The 24,434-nt window shown below is 37.6% G+C and overlaps 1 protein-coding gene across 8 annotated transcripts in view; it reads left to right on the top strand.

The window, feature by feature from the left end:
- The window catches only part of SLC4A10 (solute carrier family 4 member 10), a 146,423-nt gene that overhangs the window by 68,078 nt on the left and 53,911 nt on the right, over positions 1-24,434 (top strand). For all 8 annotated transcript variants that reach the window (XM_064718542.1, XM_064718544.1, XM_064718540.1 and 5 more), the window contains 3 exons: positions 8,266-8,404; positions 15,299-15,459; positions 23,790-23,978. In XM_064718542.1, coding sequence (XP_064574612.1) covers positions 8,266-8,404; positions 15,299-15,459; positions 23,790-23,978 — 489 coding nt within the window. The remainder of the gene's footprint in view (positions 1-8,265; positions 8,405-15,298; positions 15,460-23,789; positions 23,979-24,434) is intronic.

The following is a 24,434-nucleotide window of genomic DNA, read 5'->3' as shown; positions in this document are numbered from 1 at the left end:
ATTAGCCAAGAAGTGAGATATCTTGAACTATGAAACAGTGTCTTCTGTTGAGTCATCTGGTTTTATTTAAGTGCCAGTACGTGACACATTTTGGCTGAGAACTTAGCTCTGTTCTTTCAACTTCTGGAGACCTAGGCTTGTGTCCTTCTTAATGTCAAAAGTAAAAAAAAAAAAAAAAAAAGAAGAAATTAACTGGCTGAATCTGTTCTTAATAGTCTTTGACATTTGTGCATGCAATAAAATTCAGTGTTCAACATAATTCTGTGTTAGGTAAATCCGCCTATGTTCAAAGGATCTCTGAGGTGAAATAGCAGTAATATGAAAAAAGATAGTCTTGAAGTAGATTTGTAGCATGATGGTCACTGCACTCATCCTCTAGTGTACCTCAAGAAAGGAGTAGAGATCTGCAGTTTTTAACGTCACAATTTCATTTTTAAAGGTATTATCGTTACCAGTTCAAAGATGTGTGTAAGTGGTGTCACTTGACAGACAAGTTACATGCCGGAAACATGGAAATCTTTTCTGGATTCAGACTGCTGAAGATATTCTTCAAAGGGCTTGGTTGATAAGAATTCAAAGAATCCAAAGATAGAAGCAGAAATCTGGAAATATCTGGTCTTTTCACCCTGAATAATTATCTGAATAGTAAATTTTGAGGATTTTCCCCTTTGTCTATCCGACTCCTGGAAGCTGGGCCAGTGAAACAGATTTTGAGCTTTGACATTGGTCCATCCAGGCAGAAATGACAAGAGTGAAAGGGATTTACATAATCAAGGCATGTCTGAAAATACTAAAGTGATGGTGAGGTTAAGCACATACAGAACAGGCAGACAAAATAATACAGAGATTAATAGTAGTCAGTATACGCCTCCTTCTTTCACTGTAGTTTTTCCTTACAGGAGTTTCAGACAATTTGCTGTGCTGCCTGGGGCAAAGCATTGCCTTCAGAGAGAATATAAGCATGATTTTTCTGTGCTTTATTTGCACAGAGGGAGCGACTGATACTTCCCACACTAAATCTGAACCTACTAAACTATAAGCTTTTTAGCTGTTCTTCTTCATGCCTCAAAATTTCTAACAGTAACCAGAAGTGAAGGAAGCTCAAAGGAAGGCAATACACTTCCTTTTTTTGATGTGTAGCTCAATATGAGGGACAGTATTACCTGAGAGAGTAGATCCAAACTAGTCCCTTAATTTATAAATCATTCTGATTTAATTGAGCAAGCAGAAATGCTTAGCTCCATCTTTCTATTGACACCTTTTAATGCTTTTCTGCCAAATAGTAGAAGGCTGTATGCTTGGGAACTGTGAAGGAGGAGGGAGGGGAAAGAAAAAAACATTTTGATGAGCAGGTGCAAGAAGAAAAGATGGAGAAAATAAGCACTGTGAGACCAACTGATGGAAAACAGTGCTTTGAAGTAAGTCAGAAAAATACATAAGGATTTTTATGATACAAGAGAATAAATTAGCAGTGTTTTGAAGCAGTGAAGTATGAAAGGAGATATAATAAAAGATCCAACCACTGAATAATAGAGATTCTGGAACAAGTAAAGACCTGAAATATTCAGACATGAAGTGCTCCACAGTGCTCAGCTAACCCAGCATGGGATAAAGCATTATTTTCTGTCATAATCTATAACTGTATAATTTATAACTTTTTCTGTGCAGCACCATCACGTGCAGCCCTTGCTCTGCTGTCACTGCTGCAGGAGCTGTGCAGTGCACCTTGTGCTGGGACCGCTGTGGCTCCCATGCAGAGTCACAGGTGCCACCTGGTTCCTGTCCAGTAAAAACCAATTCCTTTAATGATGTTTTCTGTGTATCAGCGTGGGTAGAAAACACCTCTAGTCAGTGCAATGACAATAGGGGGAATCTTCCTGGTAATTCCTTTGAATCCTGGCTGGGAAAGCTGTAACAGCTATTTTCTGGGAAGGTTTCTGCAGAGAATAGATTTTTTTAGAACATTCTGACATTGACTCATTAGCTTTTTTTTTGTCTCCTACTGTCATTTTTAAAAAATAACCCAAGCGTTCTCAGTGTACAGATTCAGAGATAACTCCAGATTAGACAAATAATATGCAGAATATGTACTTAGTGGGATGAAAGAGAGTCCTGTCATTTAGGGGCACAGATCAGTTACTCAGGTTTGGGTTTTGTTTTCCCTACACCTTGTTCTTACTCTCTGTCTGTTGCCTCTTAATGAGATGAGGTTGCAAAAGGTGTTTCCATTTTGCAATAATGATGTGCCTGTAATGGCACAATTTACAGATTTGATGGTTTGCATATTGGGAGGGTTTTTGGGTAGTAAAAATTGTAAGCTAAGTGATTTCAGTGGTCTAGGTTTTCACCATCTGGTCTCTTAAGTTTCTTCTTTTTGAAGAGAAGGAGAAATTCAGTGCATTTATCCACTCTAGTTAAAAATGCAGTAGTGCTGTTTGTTTTACTGAAGAGGTTTACTCTTCTCAGCTGAAATGCTGCTGTTGTAATTAAGGCCCCAGTTTCATTTCTGCCTTAAGCTCCCCTTCTCCACAGTTTTCCTTGTGGGGTAAAGTATTGCGACTGCTTGGGAATTAAATTAGGAATTGATGCAAATTAAAACTTATTTGGTAAAAAAAAAGGCTCTTTCTAGCCTGGGGCATCTCCGTGGTGCTGCTTGTGAGGGCAGGGGGTGCCAGCCCCTGTGAGCTGCAGGGCCACGAGGCTCCATCAGTGCCGTGGGTCGTGGTGGCACTGAAAGCCTGCTGCACATTTCCCTTTGGCTGGTGGGGTTGCACTTGCTTGTGTGCATGTGGATTTTAGTGACAGTTTTCTTTGCCTTTTTTGATGTTTGTTGTTTGCCTGTAGCCAGTGAAACAGCCTTTTGGTATTCATCAGTTAAAGATATTTAATAGATGTTTTAAAATTGTGGAATAGGGAGACTTTGGCTCTGAACTGGGTGTCTCTAAGGACAGGTTTTGTCGAGGGTTAAAGTGAACACAGCTGTAAGAGTTGGGGTTTGATTACAGCCTCATGTGTGTCCTGTATGAGTAGACACTGTTGAAGCTTGTGGAAGGTTTGGTTTGTTCTTTTAAGAAATCTGGATTTAGTAATCCCTCGTTTTAAAGAGGCTTAAATTTGTAATTCATGATATTGGACGTGGCAAGGCAAGCAGAGGTGAGCCTGACACAGGACTGCACACACAGCTCAGGAAAGGCTCTGGAGGCAATGCAGGCAAAAAAAGTGAGTTGCCAAGTGGGGCTTCTTTTGGTTAGTAGAAGGACCTGAAGAAAGTAAATCTAAAAGACTCAGCAGGATGTATTTGGTACCTAAACTCAAGTGCTGAAGGGCTATTAGTGGGGTAAATTTAATTATTTGTGAAGAGTATGGCTGTTAAGAGATTTCACCTACTCTTAACTGTAGGCTTGTATGAGGAATGATGAACCCAGAAATTTGAATCTCTGGGCAGCTGTGGCACAGATTGCTGCAAATCTGGATTAAAATAATGTATCATAACTGCAGTTTTAAGAATCTAGCAAAAAAAGAGGGTAATTAAAGCTTGGGAGTTGTCCATATTGGCAGATCCAAAAGATATGATTATTTGCCATAGCCCTGGGTTGATGGAAATAATTCATGTCAAGAAAATGGATAGTTCCCTGAAGCAGATTGTACCTGCAGGGATAAAGTGCCAGAGCATGGCCAAAGGAATACTTTCTCCCAACCCAACATGTGATTTCTAAGGTCTGTGAAGAGACTTTCAGAAGTGTCCTGTATGGCTGTTTGCTCTTTTATGTGCACTTTAGTAATGCAAATTTAGTTTAAACTTTTACTAAGTTTTCTAATTAATGAATTCATGATCCTTACCTGTACTGATTGCTGAGCTAAGGGCAGGGTCCAATCTGCAAAGGAAGGAGGTTAGGGGAGAATCCCCATCCACCACTTCTGTGGGGAGTGCAAGCAGGAGGATGATGAATGTTTGTGTCTGAAATGATCCTTTCTTTTCTCTGCTCCTGTGAATTTCCCATACCATTTCCACTTGGCTTGTGAGGGATTGTTATTAATGTCAACTGTGCTACACTTGCTAACTCCCAGTCTGCTCTTTGTCCTGTACAGTAAGTAATAAAAAAAATAGTTTGCATATTTATTATTATTTTAATGTGGATGAGAAGAGCACAAAGCATGGATTAAATCAATCTTGTATATGTTGCTTACTATTTTATGGGAATTTCTATAATGAAAGTTTTAATTTAATAGTTAGCATGTTTTCCAATGTGGAAAAATTAATCTCTTACTTGTTCATCTGCTGACCCCAGTGAGAAGTATTTGGCTACTAATTCTACCCTTTAATGCAGGTTTGGCAGGCTAAGAAATACAGGGAGTGTTACTAGACATACATTTTTTCACTCTTTCTAGAGTTTATCAAGAACAGAGGACAGAATTTAGGTACATTTTCTATGTACTGAAAGCTGTATTTCTGCTTGTGACATCACCTGGTGGGTTGTGTGCAGTTCTGCCTGATGGCAGGGAGGTTTGTCCCAGTGAAACCCTGGCACCCACTGAGGAGGTGTGGGTTACTCTCACTGGTGTAGTGGAACAGAATGTTTGCTGAATTTACGTGAAGGGACTGAGAGTGATCCTCCTTTGTTACCCCAGACCAAGTCTTGATTTTCCCTTATTCCCTTAGGCAAGAGGGAGCAGCCCTGACCCAGAGTTGTGGTTGCACTTGGGGATGTTCTGAATGGGGAAAATGCCAGTTATGGCTCCTTTCTACTTGTGTTTTGCAAGGTGGGAAGGTGTTGTGGGACACTGTTTGCCACTGCCTGCACTCAGCGCTGTTCCAGGGAACAGCTCCTTGTTTCCCTCTGGGAATTAGGTTATTAGACACTCTAGCTTTCAAATCTGCTCTTTTGGTGTGTCTGTGCTCACATCTTGCATTTGTTGTAGGGTTGTTGATGCCTGTACAAGGAGTCATAAATAGATCAATATATCAGGTTTCTGCAGGGTCACTCCCTTTCTGCAGCACTGAGTCCCACTTTGGATTTGTGTGTACAACAATAGCTTAACCACCAGGTCTTACCCTTTTATTAGGCAGTGGAATTAGCCAGATTTTTAAATGTGTAATACTCAGAATTTTCATGCATGCAATGAATTCGAGGTATCAGAGGTAGTTTGGATGCAAGTGCTGCACATATGAAATGAGCACAAGCCCAGAGAAACCCAGGGATAAAACAGAGGGGCTGGTGGAGCCACAGGAATCAGAAAGCTGCTTCAGTTTTCCTGACTGAGACTGTTCATTGGCCAAGCAGGAGTGTTTGTTGATGGTACCCCAGCTCCTGTTGTGCACTAGGCTTTCTACCCAGTTCTAGCTGGTCGTGGAGGGTTTCCTAAATTGGTGATGAACAAGTTCCTTGGGAGAATCATCAGCTGCTTATTGTGATACTTCAAGTTCATGTTGCTTCTGATAACTCTGATATAAAATAATTACAGTGATAGAAATACTACTGTAACTGATTAGTCTCACTCATTATTTTTTTTAAAGTGTAATCTAGATTGTTCTCATTACTTTTTAGAAATAGCAATAATAGTATGAAGGATTTTTTTTATGCTGGCTGCGCTACTTGAAGTAGGGATAGACAAAAATAATATTCAAGCCAATTTCTGTTTGCCTAGACTGCAGAAAACATTGTGTCCTAGTTTGCAAATATTATGCTTCTGCACTGAGGATTAAGTTATCACAGTTTGACAGTCAGCAATTGAAGTATTCTTCCATACTGATTTTGAATCACATATTACTAATTTTCTATATAACATATTAATGGCATATTTGGTATTTATTGCTCCTATGAATATGAGCCAAATCTATCTGGCATTGCTCATGAATAGTCCTTTTAATTCGGTTTTGCAAGTGGAACCAACAGATCTGTTGTTTTTATTATAATTTTCCTATTGTTTATGTCTTTTGGAATTTGGTCCTTGAAATAAAATTATTGTATCATAAAGCAAATGATAACTTTTTTTCAGTTTCAGCTTGTTGTCTGACAATGAAGCTGTGACTTGCAGGTTTCAAATATCAATAGAAATCACAGCAGTAAAGAAGGACAGAATCTAGCAGCTTTTTTTACTGCTTTGTTAACAAGGAAGAAGATAATTTAGTGCGTATTTCGTCATTTCTATAAATGTGGTGCTCAGGGGTGTGGTTTGGTGGTGGACTTGGCAGTGCTAGGTCCCCATGATGTTGGATGTCTCTGAAAGATTCTGATTCACTGTTGTCAGTCAAGTACCTTGTTACACAGAAGACCCAGCAAGAGCAAATTACTGCAGTGAGGTGACTCCTTGTTTCTGCTCACCTGACTTCAAGAGGTTTCTGATCCTCTGCTCTCCTCCCACGCTGAAAGCTTGTACTTGCATGAGGATCATGACTGTCACAGAGCTGCAGCTCTGCTGTGCAACACTGCTCATTTATTACTTAACAGTAGCAGTTGCTGTAAATCAGTTCTAGGGCTGATTTTATCAACAGTACAGGATGTTCCTGGCAATGCTTATTCTCAGATGCTAGCTGCAGTCCAGCTCTCTACCAAAGTAGCTTGTTTTCCATGTTCTCTTAGTAGTCATATGCACTAATCCATGGTAAATTCGTATCTCACTGAATTTTGTCCTTCTGGAAATCAGTTTAAAGAAGTTGCACACTTCTTAACTAGAATGTACTTTCTCGTCTCTGATTTAAAGAAAAAAGTGAACATTTTAAAAGAAAATATAAGAGGGCTGAACAGTAAGAGAGATGAGAAAGCAAAGAAAGGGTGAAGTGGAAGAGTTTGTTGCTGTTCTTCAGGGATTCACCAAAAGTAATTGCTTTAGCTGTACCCCTTGTAGTTCCATCCTCTGGTTCTTTGTAGTACCTGAACATCTCTTCCCTCTCTCCTGTATTTCTCCTTGGGTTTAATTTCCTTGCTTTGTGAAGGAGTAAATAGGCTTTACTGCACTAGATTTTTACACTCTGTTAAAGCAAATAGACCTCAGGTGGAAACTGTCGTGTATTGTTTGTGTTTCCTTGCTATAGCAAGTTTAGTACTGCTATCAAAAAGGTATCTCTATTGATGAATTTCATTTTCTGTGTCAGTGGCCCATTTAATTTGTTTGGATCAGAGCTGTGTTTTCTCTTTAATTAGCATTCAATGGGTGCTATAATCTCATTTTTTTCCAATATTCAAAGAGCTTTAGGACCCTGTGCAGTGATGCTCTTTGCTGTTAGATGGAACACTGTAGCTTGTCTTACAAATATGTTATAGAAGTGAACTTCATTTAGACAATGTTCAAGGAGTCACTGAGCTGTTCTGCTGGATAATCAGTTTTTCAGTTCACTGGCAGCCTGGCCTCTCTCAGCTCTCACAAAGGACTTTTGGTTCCTTTCAGAAATCTAAAATACATTAGCAGAAAAAGCAGCCATGGATTGCTAGAGAGGCTGTGCTTCATCAGAGTTTGTTCATTGAGATTTGCATTTAAATAAGCAAATAGGATATAGGACTTTTTTAATACAGCACTTGAGCTATGAACATTGAATATACATGTACTTTAAGATGCTCTGTGAATTTTTTGAGTGAAAAAACAATAGTATGTCTTCAAAAATATATTTAGCTATCTGCACTGAAAGGTTATGAAGGAAATTAATCAGTAATAGTATTGAAAGGGAAATCAGGAAGAATAAAATGAGGAAGCTGGGACAGATTAAAAAGTTGTGTATCTCAAGCAGCCTAACGAAGTAGAAAGAGTTAACAAAGGAGCAAAGATCAAGTCTGCAATTGTATATTCATGTTAGGCAGGTTTCATTTGGTGTATTTCTCCTACAGCAGAGATTTCACATTTAGTATTCTATCTTTATGACCTGAGCTGGATCTGCAGATGTAGACTTATGAAGTGGTAAAGTAGATTTTCCTAACACTGGAGTAAAAGTCTTTTATCAGCTTTATTCAGCTTTATCTGTGCTTCTGTGCTGCTTCTGTATTTTTTTTTTCTGGGAGATACCATTCCAACTTCCAATACACCCTGTTTCTATACATCAGGTCATATCTTTGGAGGAGTTTTTTGAAAAGTGGACTTGACAACTACAGTAAATGAGGACGTCTCATTCTGAATGTGTTTGTGTGTAATTGAATGTTCTTACAGAAGAACTGTAAATTTTTTTGTGTGGCAGTAAGTGATATGTAAAGAAAACATCTGGATAATCTCACACCATTTGTTTTCTCAGGGCAAGAAAACTGGTGTTTTGGACTTGATATTTTTATTTTTCTCCAGATACCCCATCACAAAGGGTGCAGTTTATTCTTGGAACAGAAGATGATGATGAGGAACACATTCCTCATGATCTCTTCACTGAGCTTGATGAGATCTGCTGGCGTGAAGGAGAGGATGCAGAGTGGAGAGAGACAGCAAGGTGAGCATTTTCATACCTTAAAAATTGTCTGTATGTATTGGTTTCTGGTGTATTGAGGAATGATTTCAAAGCTGTAGCAAGCTCAGGGACAGATTTTGGATATAAAGCTTAAATAAAACCATAATTTTAATCCTTTGTCTGCTAGTATTACTACAGCATCCATTGTTTCCCTGAGCCAAATATTTTCATTTGGATTTATGAATATAGGTCAGAGTAAACACTGATGGACAAAAAAGGTAAATGTACCATATATATGAATTAAAATAATTGGGTCAGTTCATATTTTATCTTCTAATTTAAAGAGTCTTTCAAACTTCATATTATGTTTGAATACTCAAGAAAGTGATAAGGGAACTATTATTAAGAGATTAAAGCAAGGAATGAGATTACTTTTGGAGCAGTAGAACTTTTGCATATTCTAAGTCTCCATGAGCAGTTTGAGAATGACTATTCAATGTTGGATTATTTTATTTCTGCAAAATTAGTGGGAAAGACTTTTAGATTGCATTTCTGCTGTGAAAAAAAAAATACTGGTACAGAACTTTTCTTTTAATTGTATATTTTTTTTCCTTGGGCATTTAAATGGGAAATAATTTGCTTAGTTTCATTAAGAATTTACATTTTACAGGAATCTTTACTTTATTTTTCATCTGGAAACCTTAGTTCTTCCTCTCCCTCTCAGTTGTTGACAGTGTTCCTCAATGGTGCCCAAAAGTCTGTGTAATATATATATTTTGTAGAACATAAATTGCAAAATTTCTGGAAGGATTTTGTGGGTAACTATGTATGTGGGCTGTCTGACATGAATATGGCTGGTAGTTTTCTTTCTAATTTTACTGCAAATTTCTGCTTTCCCAGAGGGCCAAAAAATTGTCTATGACCTTCCCTTCCATTATCTGTTCATAGGCAGCATAGGCAGATGCTAAATATAGATTTTTATGTGTAGAAAATTCTCATATGGGGATTATACTGCAAAAGGAAGGCAGCAATGTTCCTAAATAATCTTATTAATATTCAGAGAGAGAAAATCTAATCAAGGTAATCGTCTGCAATGTTCTCATACTGATTAGGAATACATAGAACTTCTCTAGGAGGGGTATCAACTTCTGTTGAAATTAAAAAGTAAAAATCACTGTATGTTACGTTATTTTTAAGCAGGGAAATAACAACTTCTTTCGTTCAACTTAAAAAAAATCCCTTGGCAAATTATTAAAGAATTGTGTTTTTGAAAATTATTACAATTTCTGTCAGCAAGTGGTTCTGATGAAGATAAAATTCAAAAGGAGTAGGTGAAATAAATTTCTGTTTCAGTTGATCTGTTTATATGTACAGCCTTCTCAATTGTTGTTTGTGAAATGAAGAATTAAAAATGTTTAATAAAAAACGAGATCGTTAAAAAAAGGCAGGACAAAATCGGCAAAGAAAAATACATTTTTGGAGCTCAGAAAATACAAGAGTGACATGATAGGGGATAGTAAAATTTTCATTAGCTTTAGCTGTAAGATGGAAAGAAAGGAAGAGTGGGGCTGCTGTGTGGAAAGAACTGGCCAAGATAAATGGTCTTTTTCAGTTTGGATCCCCAGATTTCAGACTGCATTTGGCATGGGGTGACTGGTTAGAAAAGGAGGAGATGGCAAGGAAATTACCAAATTCAAAATGAAGAGAAGACTCAAAGTGCCTCTCTGTGCAAATAAGAGGGTGCAATAATTTCCATCCCAGAAAGGTGAAAAAACATGTATTTAATGGGTAGAGCAATTCCTGTCTCTGTGAGTCTGTCAGGTGTGCTGTGATAATCCAAACACAGCAATAGTATTTAAGAACGGATAAAAATGGTTGGGGCAAACAGATCCCTTATAGTCCAATCTCAGAGCCATACAATGCTTGAAGGAAAGAAAAATTATAGACTTGGATATAAGTGGGAAATTGGATAAAATGCAATACAATGGTATGTCATGTCAGACTAAGTTAATAATGCTCTTTAATCAGGTAATTGGTTTTTGTTTTTCTGACAAAGAAAAAACAGTGAATCTCAATTTTTCCAAGTAAAGCATTTGGTATGGTACAGCAGTGGGAATGTATTACTTAAACGGCATTCTAGTGTAAAAATGCTATTAGCAGGTCAGGAACTATTTGAAGAGGTGCAGCAGGCCATGCTGAGAGATTATACTATTAGTGTGAAAGGTAGTGACAGCTAATTTCTGAAGAATGAGGCTTAATAAATAGATTTATTATTGAATTTAAAAATGGGATTATAATAAGGAAACTTGCTGATAATAAGAAATTAGGAGGTATTACTCCTCTAGAAATAGATAAAGGTATCACACACAAAGAACCAAGTGGCTTTGAGTAGAGTAATAGAAATGGGATGGTGTTTAATATGCAAGATTCTGTGCTTAGAAACTAATACAGTGGGTCACTTTAAATACCTGTGGTTGATTCAGAACTTCAAAATTATTGATTTGACTAAAAGCATGGTATGGAGAAGATACAACCTGATTTTGTTGCTGTTCCGGGCTTATTGTATGTTTTTCATCTGTTTGAAAAATGTCACTTGGAAATATTTGTAAATCTTACTGTTTGGCTTTGGATGTAGTTTCAGGTAGAGATTTATTACATTTAATGAGAGTGATAGCACTAAGTGGGTATGCATTCATTTCCCCAGGCTCTGCACTTGGTGCACCTGGACTGAAGTGTTGGGCTGGTTCTGATGAAGCACATCTGTATCTTGGTATTTTCAGTTTGATTGAAAGTGCACTGGACTTTTCTGTTCCAGAATCTGATTTAGACTGTCCCATCCATGGAATTAGTTGGTGAGCAGAATGGAATGAATAGCTTGGTTATGTTGATATAGGGATAAGTTTTTTCTCCATCAATTGATTTCAAGCCAGAAGAAACACATACCTTTTAAAATCAATAGTCATTCTTACAACAGTTTTTGTATGTGGCCCAGCTGTACAGCTGTGCATTCTCTATGGAGATGATGCATAGTTTCTCTTCTGGAAAAAAAAAAATTCTGGTAAGTTTGTGGAGAAACGTGCTGAAGTGTAACAGTTGGATTTATTTTATGCACCAAATAGTGTAGCTGCAAGTTGCAGCTGTTGGGAAGGCAATTCATGTGTCATGGGTGGAAAGTGGTGCCTGGTTTGTAGCAAGTTTTACCCAGACTTCTGGGATTCTTTTGTGTGCTAGTATCAACCAAAAATATCTGGAAAATATCACTATCTTTATGGAGCAGAAGAAATTATGTAGTAAGGAAGAAAATACAAAGAGCCTTGGAACCAGGAAGAAAGTGCTTAAGCTTAAATTTCAATGCACAGTTAGGAAAATAACCCCGTGTCCATAGTTTAGAAAGTAAATTGTTAATATTGACTGGAAAATGGATGGGTGAGGGAAAGTTAGGAAGTGTAACTTTCCCTGGATCAAAACTTTCTTCCAAAGAAAGTGGGTCACAAGAAACATAAGTTTCTCACCGCAGCTTTGTTCCTGACATGCTTGTATTCTTTGGTTGGTTTTCAAACCAGTGTGGGCAGGCACAAGCTCATGTGGAAATTGATACAGATTGAAATATTACATTCAAACCATTAACTGTTGTGAGTACATTCTCCATCTCTCTGCTGCAGGCATACCACACTACAAAACAGGTAAAATACAGTCACCCACTTCATATTGTGCAGAAAATGCAGTAACTATGTCTAAAATGAAGCATGTGCACTCTTTTATTGATGCCTAAGAAAGTGATGAAGCTGGTGTTAGAAGCTAGGACATGTACATAAGGTGTGTGTACCCACCCTAGCCTGAGTTGTATTTTTCCTATAGTAACATGCCTTGCTGAAACTCGTGCTGGCATGTTTTTTCTAGCAAGCACTCTATCAGAGGAACTAAACTGTGTTATCAATAGACTTGTGCCAGTCTGTAGCAGTAAAAGAAAGCTGTAGGGATGAAAGTGCTCTTCCATGCAATCACACACAACAGAGATAGCTCCAGATGTGTTCCAGTCGCAGGGGATGCGTGTGACATGAGCTCGATAGGGGCCAATGATGTTGCCCAAGAAACTAAGAAAGGCTTTTATCTGTCAGTCATACCAAAATTTAAGGGGTTAAACTGCAAAAGTAAATATATTTAAATTTCTCTTTGAGAAACTAAAAGGAGTACAAAATTGGCAAACTGGGATCTATGCCTGAGTTTGTATTTCAAAGCCACTTCTGTCATGGAGCCTTGCTCACGAATTCAGAGGATTGTTCAAATGGTATTATGATTTTTAAAACTACTGAACACTTAGAATTGAAAGGCTCTGCATAAGATTAGAGTTGTTTCATGTTTACTGCTACTCTTTCTCATTTGATATGTTAAATAAGGATTCACTTACATAACAGACATATTTCTGTAAAGACAAAAGGTGATAAATAGTATAATGCTGTTCCTTTGATGAAATTAGCAAACTTATGATATGCTTATTAAAATCAAAATAGAAATTTATTTCAAACACAGAATGCTCTCAGCTGGACATGATTTAATTCCATGTCCTGGCTTGTTGACTCATTGAGTAACAATGTATGATAATGTGTTTCAACACCTAAGTTTCAGCAACAGTAGGAAATGGGGTGCAACCCATACAATTATACTATTCCAATTCATGGAAATGCAGAGGATCACAATGACAAGTAAAATTATTTGAGCAATAGTTTCCTATGGATTTTTATGCACCAATGGGTAAACTTTAATGTCTGACAATATAAACTCCAATTAAAGCTGTTTTCATGATTTAGGCTTCTCTGTGTCCCTGGTATGGTACAAGCTCTGATAATAAGCCTGCCTCTGTTCAGTCACCTGTCTTAGATTTTTAAGAACATGCTTGTCTTTTATTGCTCTTTTAAAATCTATTTACAGCTGGTCAGTAGACTTAAATTAGGAAATATCAAGGACAGACTGCAGCAGCATAATCAGATAAGCAATGTTGAAGACTGACTTACATGAACAAAAGGTAATGACAGTATGAGGTTTCTGATGATATTTTGTCAAACTCTATGCTTGGATAATTTTTTTTAGACTATAGGGAGCATGGTTTTTAGGTTTTTTTCTTAATCAGCATAAAAGATATAACAAGCTAAGCACAAATAATAAGATATATAATAACACTATTAATAATTCATAGTAACAGAAATAATTAAGAATACTCAAGCATAAAGATCTTATAAATCTCCTAAAGAGATTAGAAACATACACGAAGATGGAAGTATGAGAAGAGAAAAAGGTAGGTAGTTTGCAGAGTCTTGAGAGACAATAGTTTAAACAGGACAATAAATGCACCGTATTTGTGATGCTGTGGATACAAATAGGTACTGCACATTTTTCAGCTTGGAAACAAGAGTGCCATTAATAAGACAGAGCATCCTCTTCTTAGGGAGTTCAAGTATAAGTGCAAAATGAAAAAAAAATTAAGAACTAGTTTTCTGCTCACATGCTTCTTCCCTGAGGTGTTGTAGGCCTTCCTTTAATAGTATAGCTTTGAATTTGATGGGGATAAGTGTGTTAAATTGATTTTGATGTCCCTTTGGACATGGATTTGAAAATTTATTTGGAAAATATCATTTGCATATGCAAATTCGATTTCATGGTTTGGCTTTGTGGAAGCAAATTTTTGTGCTGTGTCCTCCTTGCTGCTTCTCTGGAGGAATGCAAAGGTGAAGGGGATGGGCTGAGAAGAGAAAACAGAATACAGCAAAGGGAGTGGGGAACAGGTCTGATGAAGAGCAAAGAGTTCTTATGGGCAAAGACCAAGTACAGAAACTGGCCCATTTCCTCACAGAGGAAATGGAGGGAAAATGTTTCGATACAAAGAGGAGGAGAGGGCTAGACATAGGAGACTGGAGATTTTGAAGGACCCAAGGCAAATTGTCTCTATGAATAATGAGAGGATGATTTGAAGGCAGCTGGGACAGTTCCATCGGGGGGGAGCAGGTATGCTGCTGATGAGTGAGTCAGTGAAGCGATGGCTGCTTGCAGGGTGGCAGCAAAAGGGGAAGAACTTGGTACACAAGGACTGAAAGGAGAAAAGTGTCTAAAATGTGGGTATACTTGGGTATTTTACAAGTAGGAGCAGAGCATGTGTGGCCCAGGAACAGAGGAGGACAGCTGTGATAGCTGCTTTGCTGGGCTGTGAGGCTTGGTAAAACTGGAAATTCCTCAGCCTTAAAGGTCTTAAGGCTTTACATTTCCCTGCTGCCTGGAAATGTGTGAAGAAGCTGTCCAGGTGTGAGGCTCTGCTTGGCTGCTCTGCTGCCATGTCCATATAAAAGAGCTGAGAGCTGTGGAGCCAAGCAGTACAGGCATGTGCTGTGCCTGCAGCTGTCCAAACCTTGCTAGGCTGGCAGGTTGCAGGGCTCCACACAGTCCCTGTGTGACTTCTCAGATGTTTGTTTGTTTGTTTAATATTCTTTTAACATTTTAAGTGCAATATTTATCAGTAGAGAATTCAGTCTCAAGCAAGTTTGTCTGGCTGGATGGTAACTAAAGACTTGAGATCCTTTCATGCCAGTTTCTTATATCCTTTTACGTTTTTGAGGTTTCTCCAGACTCCTTTCCACACAACTTGTTATTCTATCACAGAAATATCATTGTAAGCCAAAGAATCAGTCAAAGTTCTTGTAGAGTACAATGATAATTGCTCAATATATTTATCTCTTCATCTCTGTGGTCAGAACTTAACCTCAAACATGATATAATACAGCATTATTAAAGAAGTAGACAATGGAAGTTTCTCATATTTCCTGAAAAGGAAGAATAAAGTGAAATCTAAAGACATGCTTAATGTCTTTGTACTTTCAGCATTCATAGAAATAATTAATTTTTCATTTCTTATGCACAATGGAGTTATAACATTGATTGTTTGTATAGGTGGTTGAAGTTTGAAGAAGATGTAGAGGATGGTGGAGAGAGGTGGAGCAAGCCCTACGTTGCCACACTGTCACTTCATAGCTTGTTTGAGCTGAGGAGCTGCATCCTGAATGGCACAGTTCTTCTGGACATGAGAGCTAACTCCATAGAAGAAATTGCAGGTATGTGTCAATGTTTCATTTATTGGTTATAAAAATTATTTAATAAAAATGAAATGCTTACCAAGAAAGTTGTTGCATAATAATCAGTTCCGTTTAGAAACTCCTCGGAAGTTTTTTCTCAATTTACTAGAAAAGAAACTCATGTCTGGCACAGTTAATAAATATTCTATTTATATTTTTTATGTGGAATCTGCTGCTTTAAGAATCAATTTTGAATAAAGAAGAGAATTAAAATGGAAGAAAGAGGGTAGTTTGGTTAGATTTAATTAGAGCTGGCATGTTCTCTGCTCCTGCCATGCTGCCTCAAGTGAATGAGGCGTGTGCTAACTTTCACAAACTTAATCTACTGCTATGCTAATTACAGGCAATCTAGCTTAAAAAAACCCCAAAACATAGGGAAGTATTTATTGCAATTAAATTACATGAAAACAGATATGTCTCTGAGTTGAGAAGGAAATCAGGAGTAATGATAGAGTGTATGTTTTTAAAAGAAATTCTAGGTACATTAACTTAAGATAAAGTTGAGTGCATTTTTTCCAATAGAAGTTAATTTGGTAGTTGCAGTTTTAGAGCTTGTGGGAGCTTCTGAGCAAGACAAAAATGGATGAGTCTTCTCTCCCAAAAGTATAAGTGAGATTGAGACTAAATGCCATTTCCTGCTTTCCTGGTGTTTCCCTTAAAGACTGTAACTAGTTTAGGAAATATACAAAGGACAAAGCAATAACATTTTCTGACACTCAAGATTATCAAGAAAACTGCTTTGTGAATGATGTATAAATCTATGTAAGTCCCATATAAATTTAATTTTACTTATTTTAATTGTAGGGGAGATATTGTTTGGTGGGCTGTATTTAACAATGGAATTAAAGTTGGCTTAGATTGTGGTAGCTGCTTTTTGTATTTACTTTTCCCAAATTGTTTATGTCAAACTGATGCAAGATATTATTAATATAAATCTGCAGAAACTTGTGTGGGTTTCTACTCTGTGCCGAGATCTGATTCTTGCATGACTCATAGTCTGAATTAGATCTTCAAAATCTGTCATCATGAGAGATAAGCATGAAGAATAAAAAGCAGCTCATTTGAAAGAACAAAGGTGTCTATCAGTATGGTGCTTTATTATTTATTTATACGTAATTAAGGAGTACTTCGGTCAGCTGCATAGTGTTCTTGTATCATTTCTTTGCTTAAATAGCACACTGGGTTTTTCAATCTTGAGCTTTACATTCTTAATCCAGAAACCACTCAATTTAGTCTATAGTCAGCTAAGAAAGCCCTTCCAGAATTGTTTCTTTTAGTAGGTAAAAAAAGTAAGGATGAATGCAAAAAACCCCCAACTTCAGGGAGCATCCTTTTTTCCCCTGTTTTTGAAAAAATACAGTATATTTTCCAATATAGTGAGACCCCAATTAATTACTGTTTATAATCTCAGAATTTAGTTATAGTGATTTGGGTTCAGTTAATATGGCCAAGGATTTGAGCATTTGTAATGCTAATCTTGGAACTCCCCACAGATGTAAGTTGTTCTTCAGCAGAGAATTTGGGGAGTTACCCTCACCCTATTGTAAGTCAGCCTTAGTTGTGGCTTATCCTGGTTTGTTGATTAGGAAAACCTATTCTGAGAAGAGGCTTTAGGATGATTTTCATTAAATGAAATGTACCATTTTCATTTAAAAAGTGTCTGTTGTTGTGGCAGATTTGGATGCATTTTATTTGTTGTATTATTTGCTTGAAGTCCCTTACTGATAAGGTGACCTGACACATGATAAGGTTTGCATGAGTTGTGCTTGGTCTTCAAGAGAAGATTATATTTTTCCTCCTTTTCAGGTTCAATAAGCAATGAACTATTCTTTTTTAAAAAAGCTTTGCAGCAGGTGCTTCAGGCAAGTGAATCATTCTGTAAATTACTTGCATTCTGTCAGGTTTCTTTGCAGACATTTAATTTTTTTTTGTGTTTTCTCCAGAAATAAAGTTGCTACTCTGGTTGCTTTTCTCTGTTGTTATTATTTGTGCAAGTTTTTTCTCTGTTATTATTATTTTCTTTGTTAATATTATTTGCAGCAATGCTATTTAACTTTTCTTCAATCAAGTCCCTTTGTAATTTGTTACTTTACTGCTGTGTGTGTAATTCCTGGTCTCCAGTGATTAGACAATGTTACCTAGAGTATGGCACACAGTAGGCAGCACTGCAAGAAGGAAAGGCTGATAGTAGTGGTGATAAGAACACCACCAGGGCCTGTGTGCTGGGTATCTTAGAAATATGACAATTCCAAGTAATATGACAGGGAGCTCTTTTTACTTGAAAGTGACTGCTGGACGTGGAGATTGGGCAGGACTGGTATGTCTCAATGTGTTGGTTTTGCATCATGGAAGTGATGCCACACTCAGGAAACCCTTTGTTGTCTGTTCCAGTCAGTTGTTATTCCCTGTTAGTAGTTAGAATCCTACTTATCTTGTGCTATAGAAGGCAAATGCTGTTTTCACCAGGAACTGTTATGTATTCCATTTGTATCTGACAGTCCTGACGCTTTAGAATTTGAAGAAATGGCTGCTCTCACCTGTTGGCTTCAAATTTTTTTTCAATATTCAGCTCTTGCTAATTGCCTTGCCAGCCATCCTCATGCCAGGCTTGTCCAGCAGTCCTGGTGATCACTTTTGGTTTTGGTTCCCTGTTACTGTGTATGCCACCTTTAGGAGAGTTTGTGAAAACAGGTTATGTCCTATGGCTTTAAGGGGTACTCCTGAATTAAATTTGATTCTTGTGCTTCTGATTCATAGTTTAATGTTTTGGTTTTTTAATGCAATCTTTTGATAATTTTACTGCATTGCTATAATGCATCATCTTTTGAGAACAAATACATTATTTGTGCACATGCACTTTCTTCTTGCCTTTGTTAGCAGGAAATGTGTGCTGTGTATTTATTGGTGATGTCTTGCTATCTGGGCTATATTCCAATATCAAATTACATTGCTATTAATGCAGTGCCCGTCTTCATATCCTTGAAAGATTTGTACTTAAACTTTATTGCTAAATTGAGACTAAGAATTCCTATTTGTTTTAGTCAAGGCTTTTAATCTATAAACACTTACTCACTAATGCATTAAACTCTTAGCACTTAGCCCTTGAGAATTTCTGTTATTAAAATCTGTATTTTATGACATTAATGGGCTTGTGGTAAAATGTACAGATGAAAGCCACCTTTTGTAGTGTTTGCATGGTTTCCAGAACCATGTATTTTGTATTTTATCTCTAGAAACAATGGCAGTTCTGCATAAAAATATTTTGGTACTGTTTATGTGGTGAAAATTTTAAAATCATCCTGTATTCCAACATGTCCATTCTCTATTAGGTCTTTTTCATTCCAGCTGTCATATTTAAAAATTACTTCACCTACAATATTGTATATTTCTTTGGACAGGCACACAATTTTCCTTGTTGCAAAAGAGCTTATTCATACCTACAATGCTGAATTCACTGACAGCATCTTATTATAATAGAGACTTCTGAAATGAATTTCCAACACTGTCATCATACATCAGAACAGCATGTTTGTTCCTGAATTTCTGAAATTGTTCTTAATTTTTGTAAGATGGATTTTGCTTGTCTTGCAAAGAGCTCAGTTTCTCTGCTGAACTTTATCCTGTTTAAAAATGCAATTTTTATTGCACATATTTTGGGGGAGTTATTACTGTTTCTAACATGTGATGTTATTTTTTCATATGTCTTTGCAGTGACTCCTGTATCAGTAAGTTAGCGCTCCCTGCACAAGGAATTCCTCTGAACATTATGTAGTAATATTTTATCGATCACTTCTGTATAGAACATATGCTAAAAGGAAGTCTGAAAAATCTATGTAATCAAAACAGTTTATTTTGGAACTTGTCTCTTGAGGATGTATTTGCCAGAATCTGGCGGTACCATTAGAGAGCAGCTTCACTGTGTTGTTCAAGTTGGCAGATGAAAATGTTCTCTTTTGATATTTTCATTTAGTTCCTTTGAAACCATGTAGATTCTCAGATTACCATCTGGTTTTTTGATTATAACCACTGAATGAACCCAAAAGGTTTCTCTATTTAACATATGATGCCATTTTCTGTTGTTTGGTTCAAAAACTACTCAGTCCAGCCTTTAATGGCAATACTTTCTTTACAGCATGAGCCACAGAACTTGCACATTCTTGTAGTTGTGCAGAGTGTTCTGTGAACAAATGTCAAACCTTGTCAAATACAAACTGTGGCCTCACAGTGGAGCTTTGGCGACTTGCACATATTTGAAATATTCCCATTTATTTTAAATGGTTTAATTGTAATAATGGTTTCTTTTTAAAATTGAGTTTGAAGTCTACCCTTCCCTTCCAATCCCAAGATCTATTTTTTCCCAAGCAGACTTTTGTATGTTCCCTACGATTGAATTTTCAATCTGTGTAACAGCTTAATCTTGTGATTGAGGTCACCAGACTCTGTGCTCAGCAACTCAGGGCATTACATCCCAAGTGTGCAATTTTATTGATTTCGGTAACATCATGTTAAGCTTTCAATCTGAACAAGTCTTCTTTTACCTTTGTTTGCTTTAAGCTATTTTACTCCATAATAACCATATATTTTAACTGGCTCAAGTTGAGATTTTATTTCACTGGAGCCTTTTGTTTCATCTGCAGCCCTCACACTGTGTTATGTTTCTGACAGTGCTTTTATGGTACATTTAACTTTTATTACAAACACTGTAATAAAGCGTGGGATTGCCTGTGAGTAATCTGCTTCTCTGCTTGACCCTACACCTGTCTTTTGTTCAGCTTTCACCTTCTCACTTACCCAGGTTCCTGCATTTGTTTGCTTTATTTTCAGCTTAGCATGTGGTAATAACCTCTGCAGAGAAACTGTCAGGTTTTGTTCCTTTGGCTGTGGCTAAATTGTAGATATTCCAACTTCTAAGTAGCATTGTCTTTTTGTGTGGTTGTTTTGTGTTTTCCCATGTTAGCCACAACTGTAGGAATCCTTTTAGATTGCACAAGCCAATCTCTGCTTGCAAAATTTATTTTTTATGAGGTATTCACTATGCCTGCAGTTCTGAACTGCAAGCTGGGAATTTTGGCCTCGTCTCTGCAATTTACAGTTTTGTGAAATACTTGCTCTTGTTCCTCAGTAAAATTACACACTGTTATTTTAAAAAGCAGACATTTTTCATTCTTTCTTTCCTTTTCAAGTATTATAGACTTGAATATTTGAACCAAATAATTTCAGGTAAAGCTGGAAATAGAATCTGTGTCTCGAAGCACTGGAGTGCTCTGCCCTCCTGGATGAGCTGCTAAATCTGCCAGCTTAGATAGCCTGTTTATAATCACCATTGTAAATGATGTAAATGGGTCTTGGTTCACAAGTGCAGCCCAGGAACCCTAATTGCTGGGTTTATATTGCTCCTCCTTCCTGACTCACTGGGGAAGGATACATTTGTGTTCCTCTTTAGAGACCCATGAAGACAAAGGACGATGTTCCACCTGATTGTCTTCCATAAAGTGATGAATTAGGTTTGCTTGGTTTCTTCTTCCCTGTCTTTAAGGGCAACAAGCATAAGCCAGAAAACCTTTGACTTTTAAATTAGGCTTTGTAGTCAGCTATCACTGCAATCCTGATGCACACAAAAGCCTGTGTGTTTTATATTTTGTCACTAATCTCTCATTTTGTCCTACAACTGTGTAGTTATAAAATTTGTAAGTCTGAATTCCAGCACCCTCGCTGTTATACACTGAATTCAGTTTCTGCTGTAAACTGCTAGTGCTAACCTACATCAGGAGAATATGAGCCCAGTAATTTCTTTTAGGACTTCACAGGTATTTTGATAGAAATACAGAATGTTTTCTATGAATTTATTCTGTGTTTCACCTGAGCATTCTGTGTATTATTGCACATGAGGTGATGAGCACTGTGAACCTGGTGCAGCGGGGAGTGAGCTGTCACCACACTTGAAGCCTCCTTATTGTCCGTTTTCCTGGACCCGTGGGGGCTCCACGTGGGTCTGGCCACGTGTGTGTGTACAAAGCTGCAGAGTGTGACAGACACCTCCAGAGTGAGTGGAAGCAGCCAGCCTGCTTCTGCATCCTTGCTGCTCTAGAGGTGGCACAGATGGAATTTCCTCTGCTGGGCCACACATGAGCCATGCTGCATTTGAGCTGATACAAATTGTCTGCACCCCAGTGCTGTAATTCACAGCCTGGGTAAATTGTTCACAGGTGGTGATGAGTTATAGCTCAGTTACTGTAATAGCTTGTTAAAGTACTCACATTGCTCACATTTACTCACAAAATTAATTTTATACAGATGATATATTTTAACTGAATATGAATGGAGAAAACATTCTTGAAATACATGAAACCCCAAGTTTCTTTGAATTCTTTTAAATGACCAGGTCAGGGAGAATATCAGTCATTAACAGTTTGAGAATAATATTTCATGGTTCCAGTATCAACCAAGATTCCTTACTGAAGAAAAATCCTGCTTTAGTGTACTTGATGTCAACAAGTACACTGTCACACTGTCACACTGCAGGGTGAGCATTTTACAGAATGGGTAACACTGTGCTGCTGGATATTCCACAGGTTCCACATCCTTCTGAAAGCTTCATATGGTAGTGAAGTATCCTTGAAAAAGGGAATGGTTAGCTGTGTCTATGGCTACAAGGGGTCTGTGCAGAATTTAAAAGGGCATTCAAGAGGAAAATTCTTTAAAACAAAGATTCTTTTCTCCTTTTTTCATATGGAGTGTGAAGAAATGGCTGCCTGTTCTGGATACAAAAGTGCAGACCAGGGCTTTGGAAATATGTACAGCTTCAACTGATGTGACCATGTAGGCTTTTCTACTCACAGGATTAAGTGATTACAGTCTATTTTGAAAATTAAATGTTTAAAATGTTCCTTTGGGCCATTTAATGTTGGAATTAAACCATTCTGGTCTTGTTTTCAAGACAGTCTTTTCAATTAAGGGTGTTACTGATATTGCAGGGGCCTGGGCTTTTAAAAAATATTTTGAGAAGCTTGAGAAGAAACTGAAAAGGAATCCCATAATGATAGGGGTGGATGGACACAGTCTTTCTTATTCCAGCTCACATCTATACAGGGCTTGGAAAAAAGGGTCAAAATACAGCAATCTGTCAGAAATTTGACTGTATTTAAGCTCCTGCAGCGACTACTGCAATGGGGTCTATTTTAAAAGAATGACAGCTGGAGGGAAATACCAAGGCAAGAAAGCACATCTTCACTCTTTCAAAAACTGAATGCATCTTCCCTTATTACATGTGCCAGCAGTGCTACAGTAAAAGGGAAGTCGTTGTAAAAACCCAAAAATCTCTAGGTAAGCCACTTTCTTCTTTCTGGCAGGAAATAAAAACTGTTACTCACCACACTGGCACCAACCCTGTGGCTTTTGTGGCTGTTAAGAAGCCTAGCAGAACATCCTAGGGAAAGGAAGCGGATAGGGATTTGATTTTCTTTTTCCTGTAATTTTCCCTCCTAAATGGATAATCTTAAATATTGAGATCATCCTCAGCAGTTAATATATTTTAATATTTTGTTTGAAATATACTGTTAGTCCACGAATGACACCATACAAGTAGAGTTGTACTTACCTGTAAGCAAATAGTGTTGAATATGAATATGTAAAACTGTTTTCTGCTAGTCCACTGCAAAAATGGTTGCAATTTCTTAGCAGGGGGTTCAGTTTCGCTCTCACCTGCTCGAAATTATCGTCTTGCAGTAACATGTACATCTGGCAGTAGAAATAGATTCTATTGGAATTGACAAATAATGCAGCAATTTTTCTGTGTTGTCTTACCTGGACTTTCTTTGCATTGCACTGAAGGTATTGTAATTATAGCTACAAGAAAGAAAGACTGTGATCTCCTGTGGTAAGTACAAAAGGAATAAAAAAAATGTTTCCTCACAGCCAGTCCTTTGTAGGAAATAGAATAGGGGTTATTTGAAAAAAAAAAAAAAAAAAAGACATCTAATCCTCATCATAACCCTGAATTTAAATATATTATATCTAAGAGTGCTTAGGAACTGACTTCAATGACATTGCATAGGTGACCTTAATTTGTGAACAGCACAATTTTTTGAGGATTTTAAAATATAAATAACATCTTTTTGTCCCTGCCCTTCCCCTGTCTCTCTCCCCCTGAAAGTGAAAGACTTCTAGATAAAACTTCCATTAAATTCTGTTGCATTAAAGGAACTATAATGCAACAATCCTATAGGGTACTAATCATTATTATTATTGCAATTTAAGAGAAATTGTTTCCTCTTTCCCCTCTTTTATTATGTTTGTGTATGTATTTTCAGATATGATTCTGGACCAGCAGGTGGGTTCTGGGCAGCTCAGTGAGGATGTTCGTCACAGAGTGCATGAGGCATTGCTGAAACAGCATCACCACCAGAACCAGAAGAAGCTGAGCAACAGGATCCCAATTGTAAGATCCTTTGCTGACATTGGAAAGAAGCAGTCTGAGCCCCATTCCATGGATAAAAATGGTAATGCTTTATTTTGCATTTTGAGCCTTCAGTAGCATCTGCCTGTTTGGTATTGCATGTGCTTTGTTCCCACAGGTTAACAGTGTGATTCTGCTCTGAAAACTACCCTGTAAAAATGGTCCTTTTTGCATGAGAGTGGCTCCTCTTATGCATTCAGAAATACACCTGCTCAGATTTGAAATCTGGCTACCTTGCACAACTCAGGGCTGGGCAGAGCTATTCAAGGGAGCTCTCTGAGGTGTTGGAAGCTGTGCTGGGTGTTCTGGGTGGCTGGCAAGGGGTGTTGTTCCCAGTGCAGCTTTAGGCGTCCTGTGCAATTTGTCAGACTGAGCTTGAGCATCTTTGCACAGGGTTGTTCTGAGCTGTGGACAAGCTCCATCAGTGTCAGGAATGTGGTAGGACTATTTTTGACTTCTGTTGACTAGCCAGGACCTATTTATTTAAAATGTGGTGGAT

The sequence above is a fragment of the Zonotrichia leucophrys genome, chromosome 7, assembly GCF_028769735.1.
Source record: "Zonotrichia leucophrys gambelii isolate GWCS_2022_RI chromosome 7, RI_Zleu_2.0, whole genome shotgun sequence".
NCBI lineage: Eukaryota > Metazoa > Chordata > Aves > Passeriformes > Passerellidae > Zonotrichia > Zonotrichia leucophrys.
This window is presented reverse-complemented; position numbering and strand designations above follow the sequence as displayed.